Here is a 16500-nt window from a genome sequence, read left to right as displayed (position 1 = left end):
CATTAAATCTGAAAGAAAAAAAAGATTACTTCAAAGCATGAGGGACTTGCCAGTGCATTCCACTCCCTGAAAATAGAAAGGCAGAGCAGCTTTAAGTTTACTGTAGGCAGTCATTTCATTTCTTCTAATGCCATTCCTAAGGATTTGATTGTTAACAACTTAATAGAAGAATAAAGGTTTCACATGATGCTAAGAACCAGGAAGCTTTAAACAAACACACTGATTTAAAACTCTTAAATCTTTCAAAGTGAAAATCAATAACCTGAACCCTTTCCAAAAAATGTTCCAAAAAATGATTACTCAATAAAAAGAAGCTTCTACTTCTTAATATTATTTTGACAGCATCAAAACTTACAGCTTATTAACCAGACTCTGGCCCCCACACCATGCGTGTCCTTTTACCAAATGAAAACAGAAACAAAAACACAAACACAAAGGAAATCCCTACAAACACAGCCAGTCCATGCAGCACTGCTGATTCTCACCTGATGGAGAAGTGTTTATATGGGTCTTTTGACCATTTACAAAGCACTTTCATAGACATTAGGTTCCCTCTCTCTGGCCACTGGGAAAATGCTTTAACTTCCCTCTGGAATTCAGCCCTTCAGGCTTGCAGAGTGAGCTCCAGGAAAAGACTCTTGGCAGCCATGCTGCTGAATGGGTTTATGAGAGGAGCCCAGGGACAGTGCTTGGAGCTCCAGGAAGCAGATTTCTCAATCACCAGACCAGGAATGGAGATGATTGATCTCGGTGACTTGTCATTTTACCTCTCTCATCATTATAAATTACCAATCTGTACTTGGCCATGGATGGAGGTTGGGGGGTGGGTGTTGTGCAAAGGGACTTCAAATCAAGGAGCCCTAGAATGTCAGAGCTGGAGGGTTTCCAATCCCCTTAATTTATAGACAAGGGGATGGAGCCCTCAGATGCAGAAGTTGATTCCCCAGGGACATCTCAGAGCCAGCCACCTGACACTCTCCCCTACCCCAGTCAGCCTAAATATTATCTTGAACCTAGATTTCTAATCTCCAGGAAAAAGACCCATGTGAGTCTCCTTAAGTGATGAAGCAAGAATTGCTCCACCGTCTTCTTTCTTCCTCTTGCCTGACTGACTTTCTTTCATATGAGGGCATGGCTCAGCAAACTGCCTCTCCCCCATTCAGCCACAGTTGAGATGAGGGAAATTGCATCATGAGAATTTTTTTTTAATCCAACAGTTAACTGATGCCACTGCAGTCCCAAAGTCCCAGGGTGTCAGAGTTGCTGGGAGGGGCCCCAGGACTGTAAATAGTAATGTGGTAAGCATGGATGAGGACCTGAGCATTGATAACAAAGAAACGTGGGGACAAAGCCTGACTATGGTACTTATGAGCTCTGTGACTCTGGGCAAGTCCCCAGGCTCTGAGAGCCTCAGTTTCCTCTCACCAGATATGTAGTAGATAATAGCAGTGCCTACCTCAGAGAATCAGGATGCAGGAGTAAACAAAATAATGTAAGTAAAATGCTCAGCACAGCTCCTGGCGTTTAATAAAGGCTCCGTCGACATCATCTCTTTATTCTTAGGTTAAATATGGATGAGGAGTCACAGGAATATCCCACAGAAAATCATAACAACATCTTCATCAGTACTGTACACCTAATTAAGCAGTGATTGATGTAAATTTATGTGGTATTTGATATTTAAGACTCAGTAGGAACCAAGAGCCGGGAACACAGGAAAATCTCTGAAATGGGGTCATTGTCTATGACCATCAGAAAGCCCAAGAGCAGGGACTTGAAATTTTGACACCAGATCGAGATCCACAGGACCAAAGGGTAGAACCAGAAGTTCAGAGAATTGTCCTGATCTAATTTCAGATCACCTCCTGGGATCACCACCTTCAGGGAGACTGGTGGGCTTGACCCTGAAGGGACTTGCTACCTCTCGAATCCTGTGCTCGGCTTTAATGACACGGACCTAGGTCCTCCTCTCACGAGGCTTACAGTTTTGGTGGGGTAGGGGGCTCTGCCGTGGAACAGGCACAGAGATTCTGAAGTTAAGAAGGGTTGAAATGCACCAGCCACGGGAGTGGAAGGTGATGCTTCCCAAAATGGAGTCCATGCTTCCTCAGATGAGCTGTTATCTGGACCAGATTTTCTTCCCAGAGAGTAACTCAGCCAGGTCAGAAAGAAATGCTTACTGTTTTAAGTGGAAATCTGAGGTGTGACAGGATGACACATGTATCACATGCTTTCTTAAATTAATCTTAATTGTAGAAACTATCTATCAGAGCCCGTGTGATCTAGCCTTAACTGCAGCTCTAAGAATGGAAGATTTCAAGTTCTTTGAAATGAAGATTAGTACCTGGAGACTCCAAATTAAACTCCTTTAGAAGTAATTCAAGTCAAAAATCTCACTTTAGAAAGCCGGAGAATCAGCATTTCTGTACAATCAAGCCTCTTAAATGATTTCTGGTTTTACCCCAAGAGATAAAGACCCATCCAGTCTCCTTGAGGCATGAAGTCTTCGGTTTTGATTCTGTTCTCTTGGGCCAGTGGTCCTCCCAGGAGGTTCTTTGCATCAGGGTTTGTGAATATGGGATATTGGTGAGGTGTGGAGGGGGCCCAGTCAGAGAGAATGGGAGAAGCCTACCCGACAGGGAAAGGCCCCAGGGGAGAGGCTGTGACTTCTGGAAGTTGGGCCAAACTCCCAACTTGGAGCTGTGTTGCCATATCAGAGAGGGACAACAGCCTGGCCCAGAGGAATCTTCTACCTTCGCTGAGGTGCCCCAGGGAGTGGAATGGGAGGAAAGCAATGGGACTGGAGGGACTAGATGGCTGAGCCACCAGGAGGACAGCAGCCGTTCCTTGGCTCTGATTTTGTACTTCCTATAGCTCCTGCCCTTCCTGCAACCTGCTTTCCTTTTCCTCCACTCCCTTGCTGCAGGAAGCTTGGCTCAGAGGCACATCTGAAGGTCCACTCAAGAGCTCAGTTCTAAGGCTCTAGGGCCCCATCAGAGCCCGAGATGGGCAGGAGGAGAAGGAGGAGGAAGGGAGAAGGGCGAAGGCAAGGCTGTTACCCTGCCTGGGAGCTGATGTTGACAGTGAGCGAGTGCTGGGCCTGGGCAGGCTGGCCAGCCCCTACCATGCTGCCTCTCTCAGCTTCCTCTCCGTTTCAGGAGGGCTCCTTCTGCCCAGCCCAGCTTTCCCTCCTGGTTTTGATCTCAAGAAGAGAAAGCCCCTGCCCCTTTTCCGAAGCAGCAGCAGGCACCACTTGTCTCTTCTCTCCTTCCCGCAGGCACTTCTGTTCCAAGTGCTGCCTCTTGCTGGCTCCTTCTGCTTCTGCTTGGTCCTCCTGCTGATTGGGAAGAAAGCGCACCAGTGGAGTGATGGGGGTCTGGAAATCTTAAAGGAGCAGCTTTATTACTGCTGGAATTTTATTTACCCAGCACATTACTATTATTTATTGTTTGTCTTTCCATAATCAATATAATCCACTGAGAAAAGTGAATACAAAGTGACCATAATCACCACATTTAAATGTTAACTGTGGATATTCTGAGTTTCCTCTAAGGATTTTCTAGTAGATCAAGTTCTAGTCCTGGCAACAATCATTATTAGCAATCAAATCCAATTTGAGAATCATTTACCGAGGGCACGAAGGTTGAGGGCAGTCAGTCGCCGCCACCTCAAGGGCTCACAGTGGAGGGCTTAAGACTGAAATGCCCATGAATCAACAAGCCACAGGGATCATTTGAAAACTCCCCATACCGCTTTTGCCCATAGTTCTTTGACGGTGGAGGCTTTGACCAGAGGAGTTTACAAGAAGTCAGACTGATAAGGCTGTCAACCCGTATTTGGTTAAGAACCTGGTTTTATGCAAAATAAATAAACATTTGAGCAAGGCCCCCCTGGGTACTGGAGGAGCTGTATTTTAGCCCCTTGTTTCTGTATGTTAGCACTGTGCTCTTTTCTCAGACTAAGATTACAGAAGAGGTCAAACTCTGGGCCCCTTCAGGGTCAGACTCTGAAGGCAGCCACTTCTTGTAGCACCTTCTACTTCATTAAAGCCGCAAACGGGCTTCCCGGATTCTATGTTCCTGTCTAGTTTCCCCTCAAGGAGAAATGTCACATCTTGAGCAAAGTACCCAGTCTCCATGCCTCCGTTTCTCCTCGGGGGAGGGGGAAGTAAAGCAGAGCTATTTGGACGATTTTGAGAATGTGAATAATAGTATTAGAGAACAGGATGAAGAAAATGAGCCCCAGAGAAGAGACTTTGCTCAGAGTCACACAGATAGGATCAGAACTGGCACTCTGCTCTGTCAAAGCTGTCTACTGCTCTTCTTAAGAATCCTACCTAGCCTTAGGATTTCAGTAATGTGCCAAGACGATTCCGTCTGTATAATAACATGAAGAAGGCAAATGAGAATTCTGGGACTCCGGAGTGCTATTGCTCCTGAATGCTGGAACCAAGCCCTACCCCTTCCTACACCCCTTCTCCCTTTGGAGGCCAGGAAGCCCTCCGTGAGGGTGTTGGCTAACGGGGTGCACTCTGTCCTGGACCACCATTGGAAGCTGAAGGACGGGAAGAAGCTGCACGTGGAGGGAGACAGATTCTCCGGCCAGAAGGGAGACAGGCAGCCGGTGGGTGGCCAGTGGGCACATACCCCACGGCTTTCTCGTTTCCCAGAGGACGAAAGAGCAGAAGTCCTTTGCCCCAGGCACGTGGCGGTTGTGCGGGGAAGGTGATTCGTGCTGCTGACTTTCCCAGCGTCCTAATCCCGAAGCCATGGTTCACACAGTCGCAGTCGCTAAAGCCTCCCCTCGCAGCCCACGGAATCCGGGGTCCGGAGCTCGCGCACCTATTAGGTGCGCGCCGCGTCCCGCAGCCGGGCCGGCCACTGCGGCATGCCCGGCCGGCCTGGATGCGGGCACGCGGCGCCGCAGGGACGGTGAAGGTGACCGTCTTCTCCTTCCCGGCCCCGCGTGCTCTGCGCTGCGGGCCCGAGGGATGCTCGGGCCCGCCAAAGTTTGCTCCGGTGCTCTGGAGCATGGAGGAGAGTCCCTGGGCTGTGGGGGTCGACCCCGTTCCCCGTAGCAGTTAGTGCGCTCTTTTCTGGTTCCAAACAGTAACTTCCGTAGTGGGAGTGGGTGGGGGTGCACAGGGGGGTCCCCTTCTCGGAGCCCGGGTCCCAAGCCCCCGCCCGCATCCCTACAGCTGTCCCCCGGGCTCGGGCCCGGGTCCCAGGCTCTGCGGCCGCTCCCACCAGCTGATTTTGACAGAGGGGGGTCCCCAGGCGGCACAGGCGGGCACAGCGAGCCCCTGCCAGATCCGGGGCCGATAACGTGCCGGCTCCATGTCGCGGCTTCGGGCTGCCCAGGCTCCGCCCCCTGTGAGTGTGTAAGTGTGTGATGCTGCCGCGGCCGCCGCCGCCGCCGCCGCCGCCTGTGCAGCCGCCGCCGCCGCCGCCGCCGCTGCCGCCTCGGCTGCCGCTGCTGCCCGGGTCGCCCCCGCCGCCGCCGCTCACGCCCCCGCCGCCGGCTCGCAGCCCGCCAGGCGGGCGGCCCCGCCGGCCCGAGCTCCCAGCGCCTGCCGCCGCAGCGTCGGGGCGCTGGGTGCGCGGGCAGCCGCGGAGCTAGCGGACCCGAGCGGGCGGCCGCGCATTCGCCCGCCCGGTGCCACCGCTGCCGCCGCTCCGGAGCGCAGAACCCAGCACCCCCGGCGTCTGCTGCCGCCGCGGATACGGCCTGGGCACTTTTAGCCGGGCGGGAGGGCCGGAGAGCCGGGCCGCCGAGAGCCGCGAGCGAGCCGCGCCGAGAGCCGCGCCAACCCGCCGCGAGCAGGGACGGACGCCCGGCCGCAGCCGCCGCCGCCGCCGCCGCCCGGCCGCTATGGATCTATTCGACTTTTTCAGGGACTGGGACTTGGAGCAGCAGTGGTAGGTGTTGAATTTTGCCTTCTCCTCGTTACTCAGGTCCCCCGGCTGGGGCTGGGCTTTTCGCCTTTGTTAAGAGGAGCCGGGGCTGTGGTGGGGGCGCCCCAGACGCCCTCCCACTTGATCTCAGCTACCTCTGGCCCCGCCGCCGCGACTCCTCGGTGGGGTGCCCGGGTTGGGAGCGGGGGAGGTGCGGGCCGAGGGTGGGATGAGGGTCCCGAAAGCGTAGCTTGGCACCTCAAGTCCAAAGAGTTGCCTTTGGCCCAAATCCGAGCCCGTGCCGCCTGCGGGCTGAGCCGCACGACCTCCGCGGGGATTTTCTCTGCGCTCCGCGGGCCCCGCCGGCCTCCCGGCGCACCGGATCCTGCCTGCCCCAAATGCTTCAACTTTCCAGGTGTCCAGCGCCGGCGGCCCGGCAGCAGGGACGGGCGGCGGCCAGGTGCCGCCGGCCTCCCTCCGCTTCCTCTGCGGCCACCTCCCCCGCCGCCGCCGCCGCCACCACCTCCTTCCCCGCGCCGCGCGCACACCTTTCCTTCCACTCGCGCAGCCCAAGTTACCCGCTCTCGGGCGCCTGGTGGCTTAGAGGACCCGCAAGCGGAGGATCCCGGCTCCTGGCCGATTTCAGTGTTAGCTTTCAAGGCTGAGGGTTTTTGAAGTTGGCCCCCCGAGATCCGCTGCTCCGACGGGTATGCAAGTGTAATGACCGGCTGGACCCCTGTCCGCCGCCCCCACTGGGAGGCAGCCGCAGGTTTGTGTCATGGGCACCCAGCTCGGACTAGTCAGCTTTTCCCAAAATACCGTAAACTTGCCGCTCAGAGCGTTTTGAAAGATGGTGCAAAGGTGACTGGAGAGCCTGAAAGTTGGTTGTTACTCACTGCATGCTGTGAGCGCGTGTGCATAAATAGCGATATACATATCTATTAACTTTTGTAAAAACTCCATCTTATGCCACAGGCGTTATTACTGTTAATCCGTCACAACATTTTAACATATCCGTTGTCCCCCCTCCCCACACACACAGCGCATGGAATGGAGGGAGGGGGAGAGGATGCGACTGCAGCATCCTTGCTTATTGCCTTTTTAAATGTAGTTAAGATAATCTTAACCCACCGATTGTGTGAAATCTTCTGCATCTTCTGCAATGTTAAACTGCTGGCAGCCGTTGACTATGACTGCTGTGTATTTTTACAAGGATTTCCCTTGCTGATGGGATATTTTAGGCAATTTCCTTCTTTAGAAAAGGGTCATACTCTTAGCCAATAGCTTCATTATGCCAATCGGGACTCCTTTAGTTGCAAATCCAAGATCATCAAAACTTAAATACATTTTATTTTACAGCAATTCTGGGTAAACCCTTGAAGCCACAAATTATGCTGTATCAGTATTTATCTGTAAGGCATTTTTTATACCATGCAGGGATTTATCAGCCCTGCAAAAAAAACCCCACGATATTATAATTTTTAATAACCATGCTGTTATTTAAAAGTAAAGATCACAATAAAATTAGTCCTCAATTAAATATTATACTCCTGCAAACAGCCTTTACTCTGCTTCACTAATTTATTTTGCAGACAACTGATAACCAACGCATTACTATTTGCATACAATTTGCCCAATATATGGTGTGGGTAACATCATGAATTTAACAGATGTTGTTATAATTGATTTCGTGGGTGTAGTTCAAATGTTAAACATTTCCAAGGTATTAGGTTTTTTAAAAAAGCATTTATTATATTATTTAACTTCAGTTTAAAACACGAAAACATGCAGTTGTATATTTAAAGAGGATGGACTCTTGTGATTTCTTTTTTCAAAAAGACACATTCCCCCCAATCTGGGGACTAGTTTTTCTTTTATTAAGGAAAATCCAAAACCTTTTCCCCTCCAGTTCTGTAACTATGCCACATCACTTAGGAAACACGCAGACTTGGACAGTCTGCAAATATGATGTGAAATACGGGTGAATTAATGTAACACATCTGCATAAATAAGCCAGCTTTTTCCCTCCGTGCCCATGCACCAGGAAAATTTCTCCTTCTTACTGTGTGATTGTGAGGGGCAAACTTCCTTATGAATCTGTATGTAAACATTTGTAATGAGGTTTGTGCATCTGTTTTGACCACCCCCCGCACCACTGGAAAAAAGGGAACATAAATGCGACAATGGTGGATGAACTAAAAAGCTTGATAGCGTCTTGAATGGAAATCTGTACCTTTCCAAACTCTGAGGACATCTAGAGCATGCCAATTACATGTTCATTATATGTTCACTTCCCCTCCTGGGGAGTAAGTAGCTGTTTAGAGTGCTGGCATCCTTTCTGCCCACCCACCCCCCCACAGAGGTCCAAGGAGGAAAAAGGCGCCAGCCAAGTTAAGGGTCTCATTTACATTGGATCTTTTCTCTACATTCACTTGTGGAACAGCAAACTCTGAGCTCTGTCTACCGCAGCCCTAGATGTCTGACAAAAAATGGATCAAACTAGCTAAAAGATAAACTCATTTACCTAGACTTAATGAAGGAAGAATTTACATACACAGGCATATGTGTTATTTGCAAACACTCGACTACAGTAAACAAAAAAGTACATGCTCATTTATAAACACACATTTGTCGGGATGAATGCAAATGGAAGGATGGGGCATGAATGACACTGCAGTGTGCTCCCGCGCTGGGTCTGGGAGCGCTCCAAGCCTAAAGGAACATAGCCCTGGATTTCACAAACTGCATGAGTATCTTAATAGGTTGTGTTCTGGACTCGACTAAAGGGCCAAAGCACAAGTTCTTTAAGATTCTTGAATGAAGGAGCGCTGTTTGCCTGAGTATGAATTTAATATGAACCATTCTGTGAAAGAAGAGGAAGGTGCAGATGTCTGTCTGTGTGCACATGTCTGTCTGTGTGTACCAAAGACACCATTGCTCTTAAAAGAAAATGAAAAAAGATGAAGACAAAAATGAAATGTGATTGTTTATGTGATCCTATAGGTTTGCCTGTGGTTAGCCAGTAAATGAATTCTTGAGGTGTCCAGAGATCCCGTAGCTAGGTTTAGGCTTGTTTACCACCAGTGGGGATGTCATTAATCCCCATTTAGGAGAGTATAAAAGCAAAATCAGTGTGCGGCCTGTCAGTCCTGCGAGCTTCCCTGCCCACCCTGCCCCATATTGATTAGGTATCACTTTGTGACAGGCCAAGGTCCTTTTGGGGGACGTTTATCTTCTTTTCATTGTTGAAAAATAACAACAACAACAACAACAAACAACAACAAGAAAGAAGGACAGACAGGTACAGAAAGGGAACACAGAGTTCCACACAGAAAATGAAAAGCAAACCACCACAACAGCAAAATCAGACTGTGAAAAAGTCTCATGAAGATGGTGGCAAAGCCGAGGGGAGGGTGGCGGACTCCTGGCTGCGAAGGCCTGCGGTGATCGTTTGTAGTTTCTAAGTGATGGCTCACAAGTAGCCTCATTAGAGGCCAGCTTGCACACGGGCAGTTATACAGGAAGAGACTTAAACTCACTAAACTGTTATATAAATAGAAAGTTCAAAGGTCTGCGTGGGGCTGTCAAGGCTGCGAAGAGGCCATGTGCAGGCCAGGCTTCTTCTCCTGGGGGGAGGGTGCGGGGGCAGAGGGGGAAGGAGCCCCCGGGGGCCTGCTCCAGCAGCCCCTGCTTTCCCCAGTTGGCCTCGACTTTGCGGGGGAGGGGGAGACCCCGGTCTCCAGACAAAAGTGAACTGTTTCAGTGCAGCCTGGCCGCCAGCAAGGCCTGTGTAGCTGTAGTTGTGCACAACAGTGGCCCAGACCTGGTTATGGATGGGAAGGTGTCTGGCAGGTGGGGGGGTACACAACCTGCACCAGCCTTGGGGCTGGTGGGGTAGCAGGAACGTGGAGGCCTCCTGGCAGGGTCCTGTTTTGACTAAGGCCTACAGGTTGCCAGGATTTCTCATTCTCTACCTGCATCCATTTCTCTCTCCCTGTTCCCCTCTGTTTGCCTTCCATGCATTCATTCCGGGAAGACTGTGGGGTTGAGTCTTTTAAGGGCGTGTCTGGGGAGGCTAGATGGGAGGCAGTGAAGTTAGCTAGTGTGATAAGAAAGGTCTCCTCTACAACCCCCTCCCCACCCCCTACCCCCTTGCAAACATCCCCAAAGAATAAAAGCTATCTCTCTAAATCTTAGAAAGGCACATCTATTGGACAAGAAAGAAAATGATCTCATGTTCGAAATCAGTTTAATGATACATGAATTGTTTTGCTAATGATTCAGTCAAGCATTTAACAACTTTAAAATATACAAATCAAAATTGAAAATGACTGCCTTAAAAATGAATCTGTCATTATAGACATAAACTGTCATTAAAGACATATGTTATAGACATAGACATAAACATTATAGACATCCAAACATTTAAACATTTTGTAGATGGATAAAAATTATATTGTATTTAAACATGCTAATTATTGTTGAATAGAAATGGCTTTAATGTGCTGAACCTTCATTTCATGCCCATTATTCTTAGCTAAGACTATTTCTTGCATGCAAAATTTGTACACGTTTCATGTAATTTCAAAATCGTAAAGGTCCAATAAAATAGCCATCTCTGGAACCATCTAGAAGCTGTAGCCTTATGAGCTTGTAGCTCATACCTCGGAAAGTGAAACTGCCATATCCTTGATTAGCCTGTAGCCATGTAGACAAAACATTGTTCCAGTGATAACATTTTTCACTTTTAATTTTGTCTTTCTTTTTCTGATTGTTGTGGGATAAAGAAAGAGAGATTTTAAGAACTTGTTTACTGATAGCGGGAAGGAATGTGTTGCTAATCATAACCTGAGACCACAACTTGAGCAAGCCTTTTGACCAGTGTGTGTGTATGCATGTGTGTGTGTTTCACCTGTGTATTCTAGAATACATCACCACTGCTGCTACTATTATTTGAGGGTTTAGTCTGTGCCCCGGGCATCAGCGAGTGCTTTGAATAGTCAATCCCACTTTATCCTGCAGACATCTTTATGAGACAGGACCTGTTACGATCTCTATTTTACAGATGAAGTAATGGAATCACTAGCATTGGTGATGCTGGCCAAGTTCTACTTGAGATGGAGTTGACCCCAGAGTCCATACCATTGACAACTGACATTTTGTCTGAGCCTTTTCAACATGTGGAATACTTTCCTGTGTGTCACTTCATTTGGTTCTTATAAATTAGGGTGTGCAGCTGTCATTCCCATTTTACAGATGAGCCAACAGCTCTAGAGAGGTTGTTTGACTCACTTAAGTTCACACAACTTGGTTAGTAGTAGAGCTTGGTCAGAAATCCACACCTCCCAATTTCCAGGTCAGGTGTCTTTCCCCAGAACCTCATTGCCTATTTTTTATTATTATTGTGTGGGTCTGTGCCCTTAGTTGTCATTGAAACAAATGGTTTGGATTATGTATACCATACTTGTGTAAAAAAAAAAAAAAAAAAAAACTGTGGAATTAGCATGTAATTGACTAGCCATGGAACTCTGCTTTTTTTCTTTTAAATAAAATAAGAACAGTTTGTGTACTGATATAATCTCTTAGCACTTCTTTGGTGAGTGCCCCTTTAATGTCCGTTTAATGAAAACACGTGAATCGCAAACTATATATATATATATATATATATATATATATATGACTTGAATTTTGCTTCTTTTGTGTGTGTGTGTATATATACACATATATAATATATGTAATATGTGGAATATATATAGAATATATATACATATCCTTGGGAACTGTCCATTTAAATTTGAATGCCTTAATTTTGAAGATCTGATACCTGAACACAAAGAAGACCATGGGATATTTGGTTGTTTTGGAACCTCAAAGCTGGGAGCCTGAGGTGGATAACATTTCTTTCTAAAGCTTTGTAACCTCCACATCTGTTCTTTGATTTGATCCTTACATTAACCTTGTGGTTTCTCAGGACCGCTATTATTAGCTGTATTTTATAGATGAGAGAACTGAAGTTCAGAGAGGTTAAATGACTTGCCTAAGTTTACACAGTAAGTGGATGATCTTAGGATTTGTGTTTATTGCTCTTTTCACTGTGTTACTTCTGTTGTATTAAGTCGTTTGTGTTTAAATATCCACACCGCTTCCTAGGGAAGGGTGTATCACCCTCCTATATCATCTAGCACAGTGCCTTTCCCATTATAGGTGCTCAATAAACATCCGTTGATTGATGTTAGAGTCCATCAGCTCAGAGGGCCCTATGCAAATGCTTGTATCTTTCAAAGATAGTTGCTCAGTAAATCCTGGTGATAGTACTGGCCCTCTGCCTCTTTGATAGTGTTTTGTCTGTAATCTTTTTGAAGGTCTCCTAGCCAGTCTGGTCTCTTTTGCAGAATGTAACCAGGAAGAAAAATGGTTACCAAAGAAGCTTAAGAGTAAGAGGCAAAATTAGAAACTTTGTTATTTATTGGTGTGATTGAAAAAAAACAGAACTTCTGTGAATTCCAAGATATGCATAGAACTGAAAAACTCAACTTTTAAGGTACAGGGCACGGGAGTTAACGGACTAGTACTGTGTCTCAATCCGTACGGAGAACGTTAAAGAAGAATGTGTGACAAAAATATGAAGGAACTGAGCGGTCGGAGGTAGGGATTCCTCCAGCTTTCCTTGAGTTTCAGCCTTCATGACTTGGATTTCATCACGAGAAGGCTGTTTTTCTACTTAACTGTAGCAGATCCACGCCATAAATTATCATGACTGTTAAACAAAGGTCCAGCACTAGGTTCCTCTAATGTAAAACTTTTATGTTGCACTTTAATGACATTTTATATGCATGTTCAAAGCAAGGCACATTTTACACTGTGGAGAGACCGATGCTCTGAATTGTTGAATTTATTTTAAAGTAAATCTTTTCGATGACCTTAGCTGCTAACATCCACCTACTTACTGAGCTGAGAAAAATTATCTGAGGGCTTAAATAAAATGGCATGATTTAAGCAGAGCTGACAATAACACTACAGCTAGAATCGGATTTTGATTATGGATTGCTTGGTTTATGGAATGCTATTTTTTATATACCTGTGCATTTTGCTTCATTTGAAAAAGAAAATCAGCCAGTGATTTAAAGTAATCTTTGACTTGGTTCTTCAGTAGGCCTGTGCTGGTAGATGAAGGTATAAAAGCCACACATTGGGAAATAAGCTAAGGAAACAGGTTTGGCTTTCATTACAAATTCAAAGTCACTCATCTGTTTATTTTTCTAATGTTCCTCTTGCTGGGAAAAAAAGGAAAAGAAAAAAGAAAGCCACATTACTTTCATCCTATGAAGAATGATTCGTTTCATTGCATTTCCAAATAAGAATTTTCTGTACTGTCTGTCATCTCCAGTGGAAACCAGATCTCAGTAGCAGATACTGGTTCGCTTGGTGGCCTTGATTAAACTCTATGACTGGAGTCCGAATTTTGGGTTCTATAGGCGACATATCTTCTGGAAAGAGCATTGAATTTTTTTATATAAATAAAAAGGTAAAACCCTACTTATCTTATAGTAACACTGCCACTGCAGTGTCTGCTTTAGCAATCATTGGAGGAAGAAGTTTCTGAGGAGTCCAATGTCTCCTCGGTCTTTGGATCTCTTAGCATGGTTCGATCAAAACAACCTGCCAGAAGGAGCATGTTACAGACTCAGTTTAACCTTCTGACTCTGGTAGTATGTACATAATGACCCAGCTATCTAGTGACTGATGAAAAATGCATTCACAGAAGCTTTACTTCTCCTTTCAGGATGACAGTCAACTAATTTTTTAAAATAAATTAATTTTCCAAAGGAACTGACTGGTGGGGTTTGCATGCCAGGTCGGCATGGCCATAGTAACTAAATTAAATTCCAGGATGATGGATGTTTCTGATGAACTGCCATGGAATCATGGCGAGGTCTCATTAATTAGCCATTATTTATTTGCTGGCAAAAGTCTTGGCTTTGGGATGTAGAAATGAATCAGTCCCTCAAACCTGGTGCTTCAGGACTGGAGGGCCCTTCAGAATCACATGGTCCAGCCTCCTCATTGAATGGATGAGGAGACTGAGGCAGAGGATGGGGAATAATGGCTTGCTCAAGGACATACACTGGGTAAGTGATACGGCTGGGTTGGGAGGCCTCATTCCCTGGTCCAGTGTTGGTCAACTCTATTGAGAACTGTTTCCACTGTGTACCTACTCTGTGCCCAGTGCTTTGTGAGGCAGTCCCTTTTAGGCGAGTTGAAAGGGATGTAAATATGACCTTCTGGTTCTGCTGAGTTGACAGTGGAACATAGAACTAGATTTGGGGAGATAGTATATTATGGATAGAAATAAAATAATAATTCAGAGATAGTGAGAATGTGAGCTAGAGTTAAAAAAAAGTATTCCTCACTGAGGCCTATGAAACTTTTTTTTTAAAGATTTTATTTATTTACTTGACAGAGAGAGAGAGAGAGAGAGAGCAAAAGCAGTGGGAGCAGTAGAGGGAGAGGGAAAAGCAGAATCCTCACTGAACAGGAAGCCCAATGATGCGGGTCTTGATCCCAGGACTCTGGGATCATGACCTGAGCTGAAGGCAGACACTTAACTCCCTGAGCCACCCAGGAACCCCCTTTTGTTTGTTTGTTTTTGTTTTTAAGATTTTATTTATTTACTTGACAGAGAGAGAGAGCACAAGCAGGGGGAGCAGTAGAGGGAGCAGGGAGCCCAGAGATCCATGAAACTCTCTGGAGTACCATTAGCACAGTCCAAATCGAAAGCCAGAAATTTGGATTGTTTGGAAGACCAGGAGTAGCCAACACTCAGTATTAAACAATGACTTTGGACCCTGAGTTCTCTGGTTTGACAGTAGCTCACATTCATCACATGATTACTGAAGTTACGTTTTGCCATGTGTATTCTGACCACCATTTGCTGGGGGGAGGGGACAAGCACAGAACTCTTTTTTTTTAAGATTTTATTTATTTATTTGACAGAGAGAGATTACAAGTAGACAGAGAGGCAGGCAGAGAGAGAGAGGGAAGCAGGCTCCCTGCTGAGCAGAGAGCTGATGTGGGCCTCGATCCCAGGACACTGAGATCATGACCTGAGCCGAAGGCAGCAGCTTAACCCACTGAGCCACCCAGGTGCCCCAAGCACAGAACTCTTGACAAGTATTTTGACCCTCTGAATTATGGAAATATTCATGCGAACATTCTTCAAATAAATACCAAATGAAAATTGTTTTCTCGAATCCGTTGAAACTAATGTTTGTAAATTGGCGCAAATACTAACAAAATCACTGTTTTCAAAAGAAGCATGTATTCTGGCTCTCGAGATTGCACCCAAATAGATCCCTTCTTTTATTCTTTCTCCATTTTAAACAAATAATGGTCACATTTTTCGGGAAAGTAGGTACCAATATTTTGATTTCTGCATTTTCTTCCCCTAAAGTGTGAGTTGGTGCCATCTAATTGGGGTTTATAGCTCTGTTTATGATTAGTCGTTTGGCCACCAAATAATTCTTTTTCTGACTATCTCATCCTTCAAATCTCAGCTGTGTCTCTGGGGAGCCACTAGTTGTCATCCTCCCACCTCCTCTGCCCACTGAACTCACTCCAGCCTTGTCGAGTTAGCCTCCCCTACTCGGTGCTGCTGTAACACCCTGAACATACTTGTGACATACTGAAATTGTTTTGAGGGATGGGAGTATGGCTTTTATCTCTGTATTCCTAGTGTCTGATCCATTTGGGGTGCAGCATCATTCATCTGTTCAATTCATTCAGGCACTGTTTTAGGTCTCAACATTTTAAGTGTAGGTGGGAAGCCATAGTAATCAAAATCCAAGTGAAAGTAATAAGTAGAGCTAACATTTCCTGTGTAACAGGCTCTGGTTTGTGTTATCTGATTTCCCAGTTTTACAGGGTGGGGAGATTGGGATATAGGAGTTCAGTGACTTGCCCAAGGTCACACAGCTGAAATGAAATCAGGCCACATGAATCTTTGGCTTCTCTGCTAACCAGTGATGATACCCTGAGAGAGAGGCTAGAGAAGTGGCAAGCCCTGTGTGGTGAGACCTTTGTCATTGCAACTTTGGTATTTACAAATCAGGTTGGGTTTGAGACCATAGCCAAACAGAACATGTAACTGACATGATATGGACAGCAAGAGACTGCAAGATTCTGCTCCTCTGGGATGTAAGCAGCAGATTAGGTGTTTGGCAGGGAACTGTACTGATCTGTAAAGTTGGACTTAAATCAACTTGACAAGAACAGGAGCTCGAGGAGGGTGTGGATTTTGTTTGTTGTATTCACTAGTGTGTCTTCACTGCTTAGAACCTTGTCTGGTGCACAGTAGGTGCTCAGTGACTTTTGCTGAATAAATAAAGGGTTGATCTACAAGAACCTGCTTAATGCATTCTGAGGTCAAATGTGTACATAGATAGTTTAGAGCTGCAAGAATGAAGTCTAAAAGAAGAACTAAAATCACAGAGGTCAGGCAGAGTGGTAGGTACAGGGAGGTATGTTGCCTTACCTTCAACAGATATATTCTTGAAATAGCATGCTTATTAATGTTTTATAAATTAAATGCTCTGTATGTGCACCTTGC

At 46.2% G+C, this 16500-nt stretch overlaps 1 protein-coding gene across 6 annotated transcripts in view; it reads left to right on the top strand.

Moving 5' to 3' along the window:
• Positions 1 to 16500, top strand: part of AFF2 (ALF transcription elongation factor 2) — a 710743-nt gene that overhangs the window by 233321 nt on the left and 460922 nt on the right. For 3 of the 6 annotated variants that reach the window (XM_047715960.1, XM_047715958.1, XM_047715959.1), the window contains exon 1: positions 5513 to 5918. The exons of 1 other annotated variant lie outside the window; for it this stretch is intronic. In XM_047715960.1, coding sequence (XP_047571916.1) covers positions 5872 to 5918 — 47 coding nt within the window. In that variant the 5' untranslated portion in view covers positions 5513 to 5871. Of the gene's footprint in view, positions 1 to 5511; positions 5919 to 16500 lie in introns of those variants that run through there. 2 more of the 6 variants (XM_047715955.1, XM_047715956.1) reach the window with 1 other exon arrangement.

The sequence above is a fragment of the Lutra lutra genome, chromosome X, assembly GCF_902655055.1.
Source record: "Lutra lutra chromosome X, mLutLut1.2, whole genome shotgun sequence".
NCBI lineage: Eukaryota > Metazoa > Chordata > Mammalia > Carnivora > Mustelidae > Lutra > Lutra lutra.
Note: the sequence above shows the minus strand (reverse complement) of the source record. Positions and strands in the feature narration are given on the sequence as shown.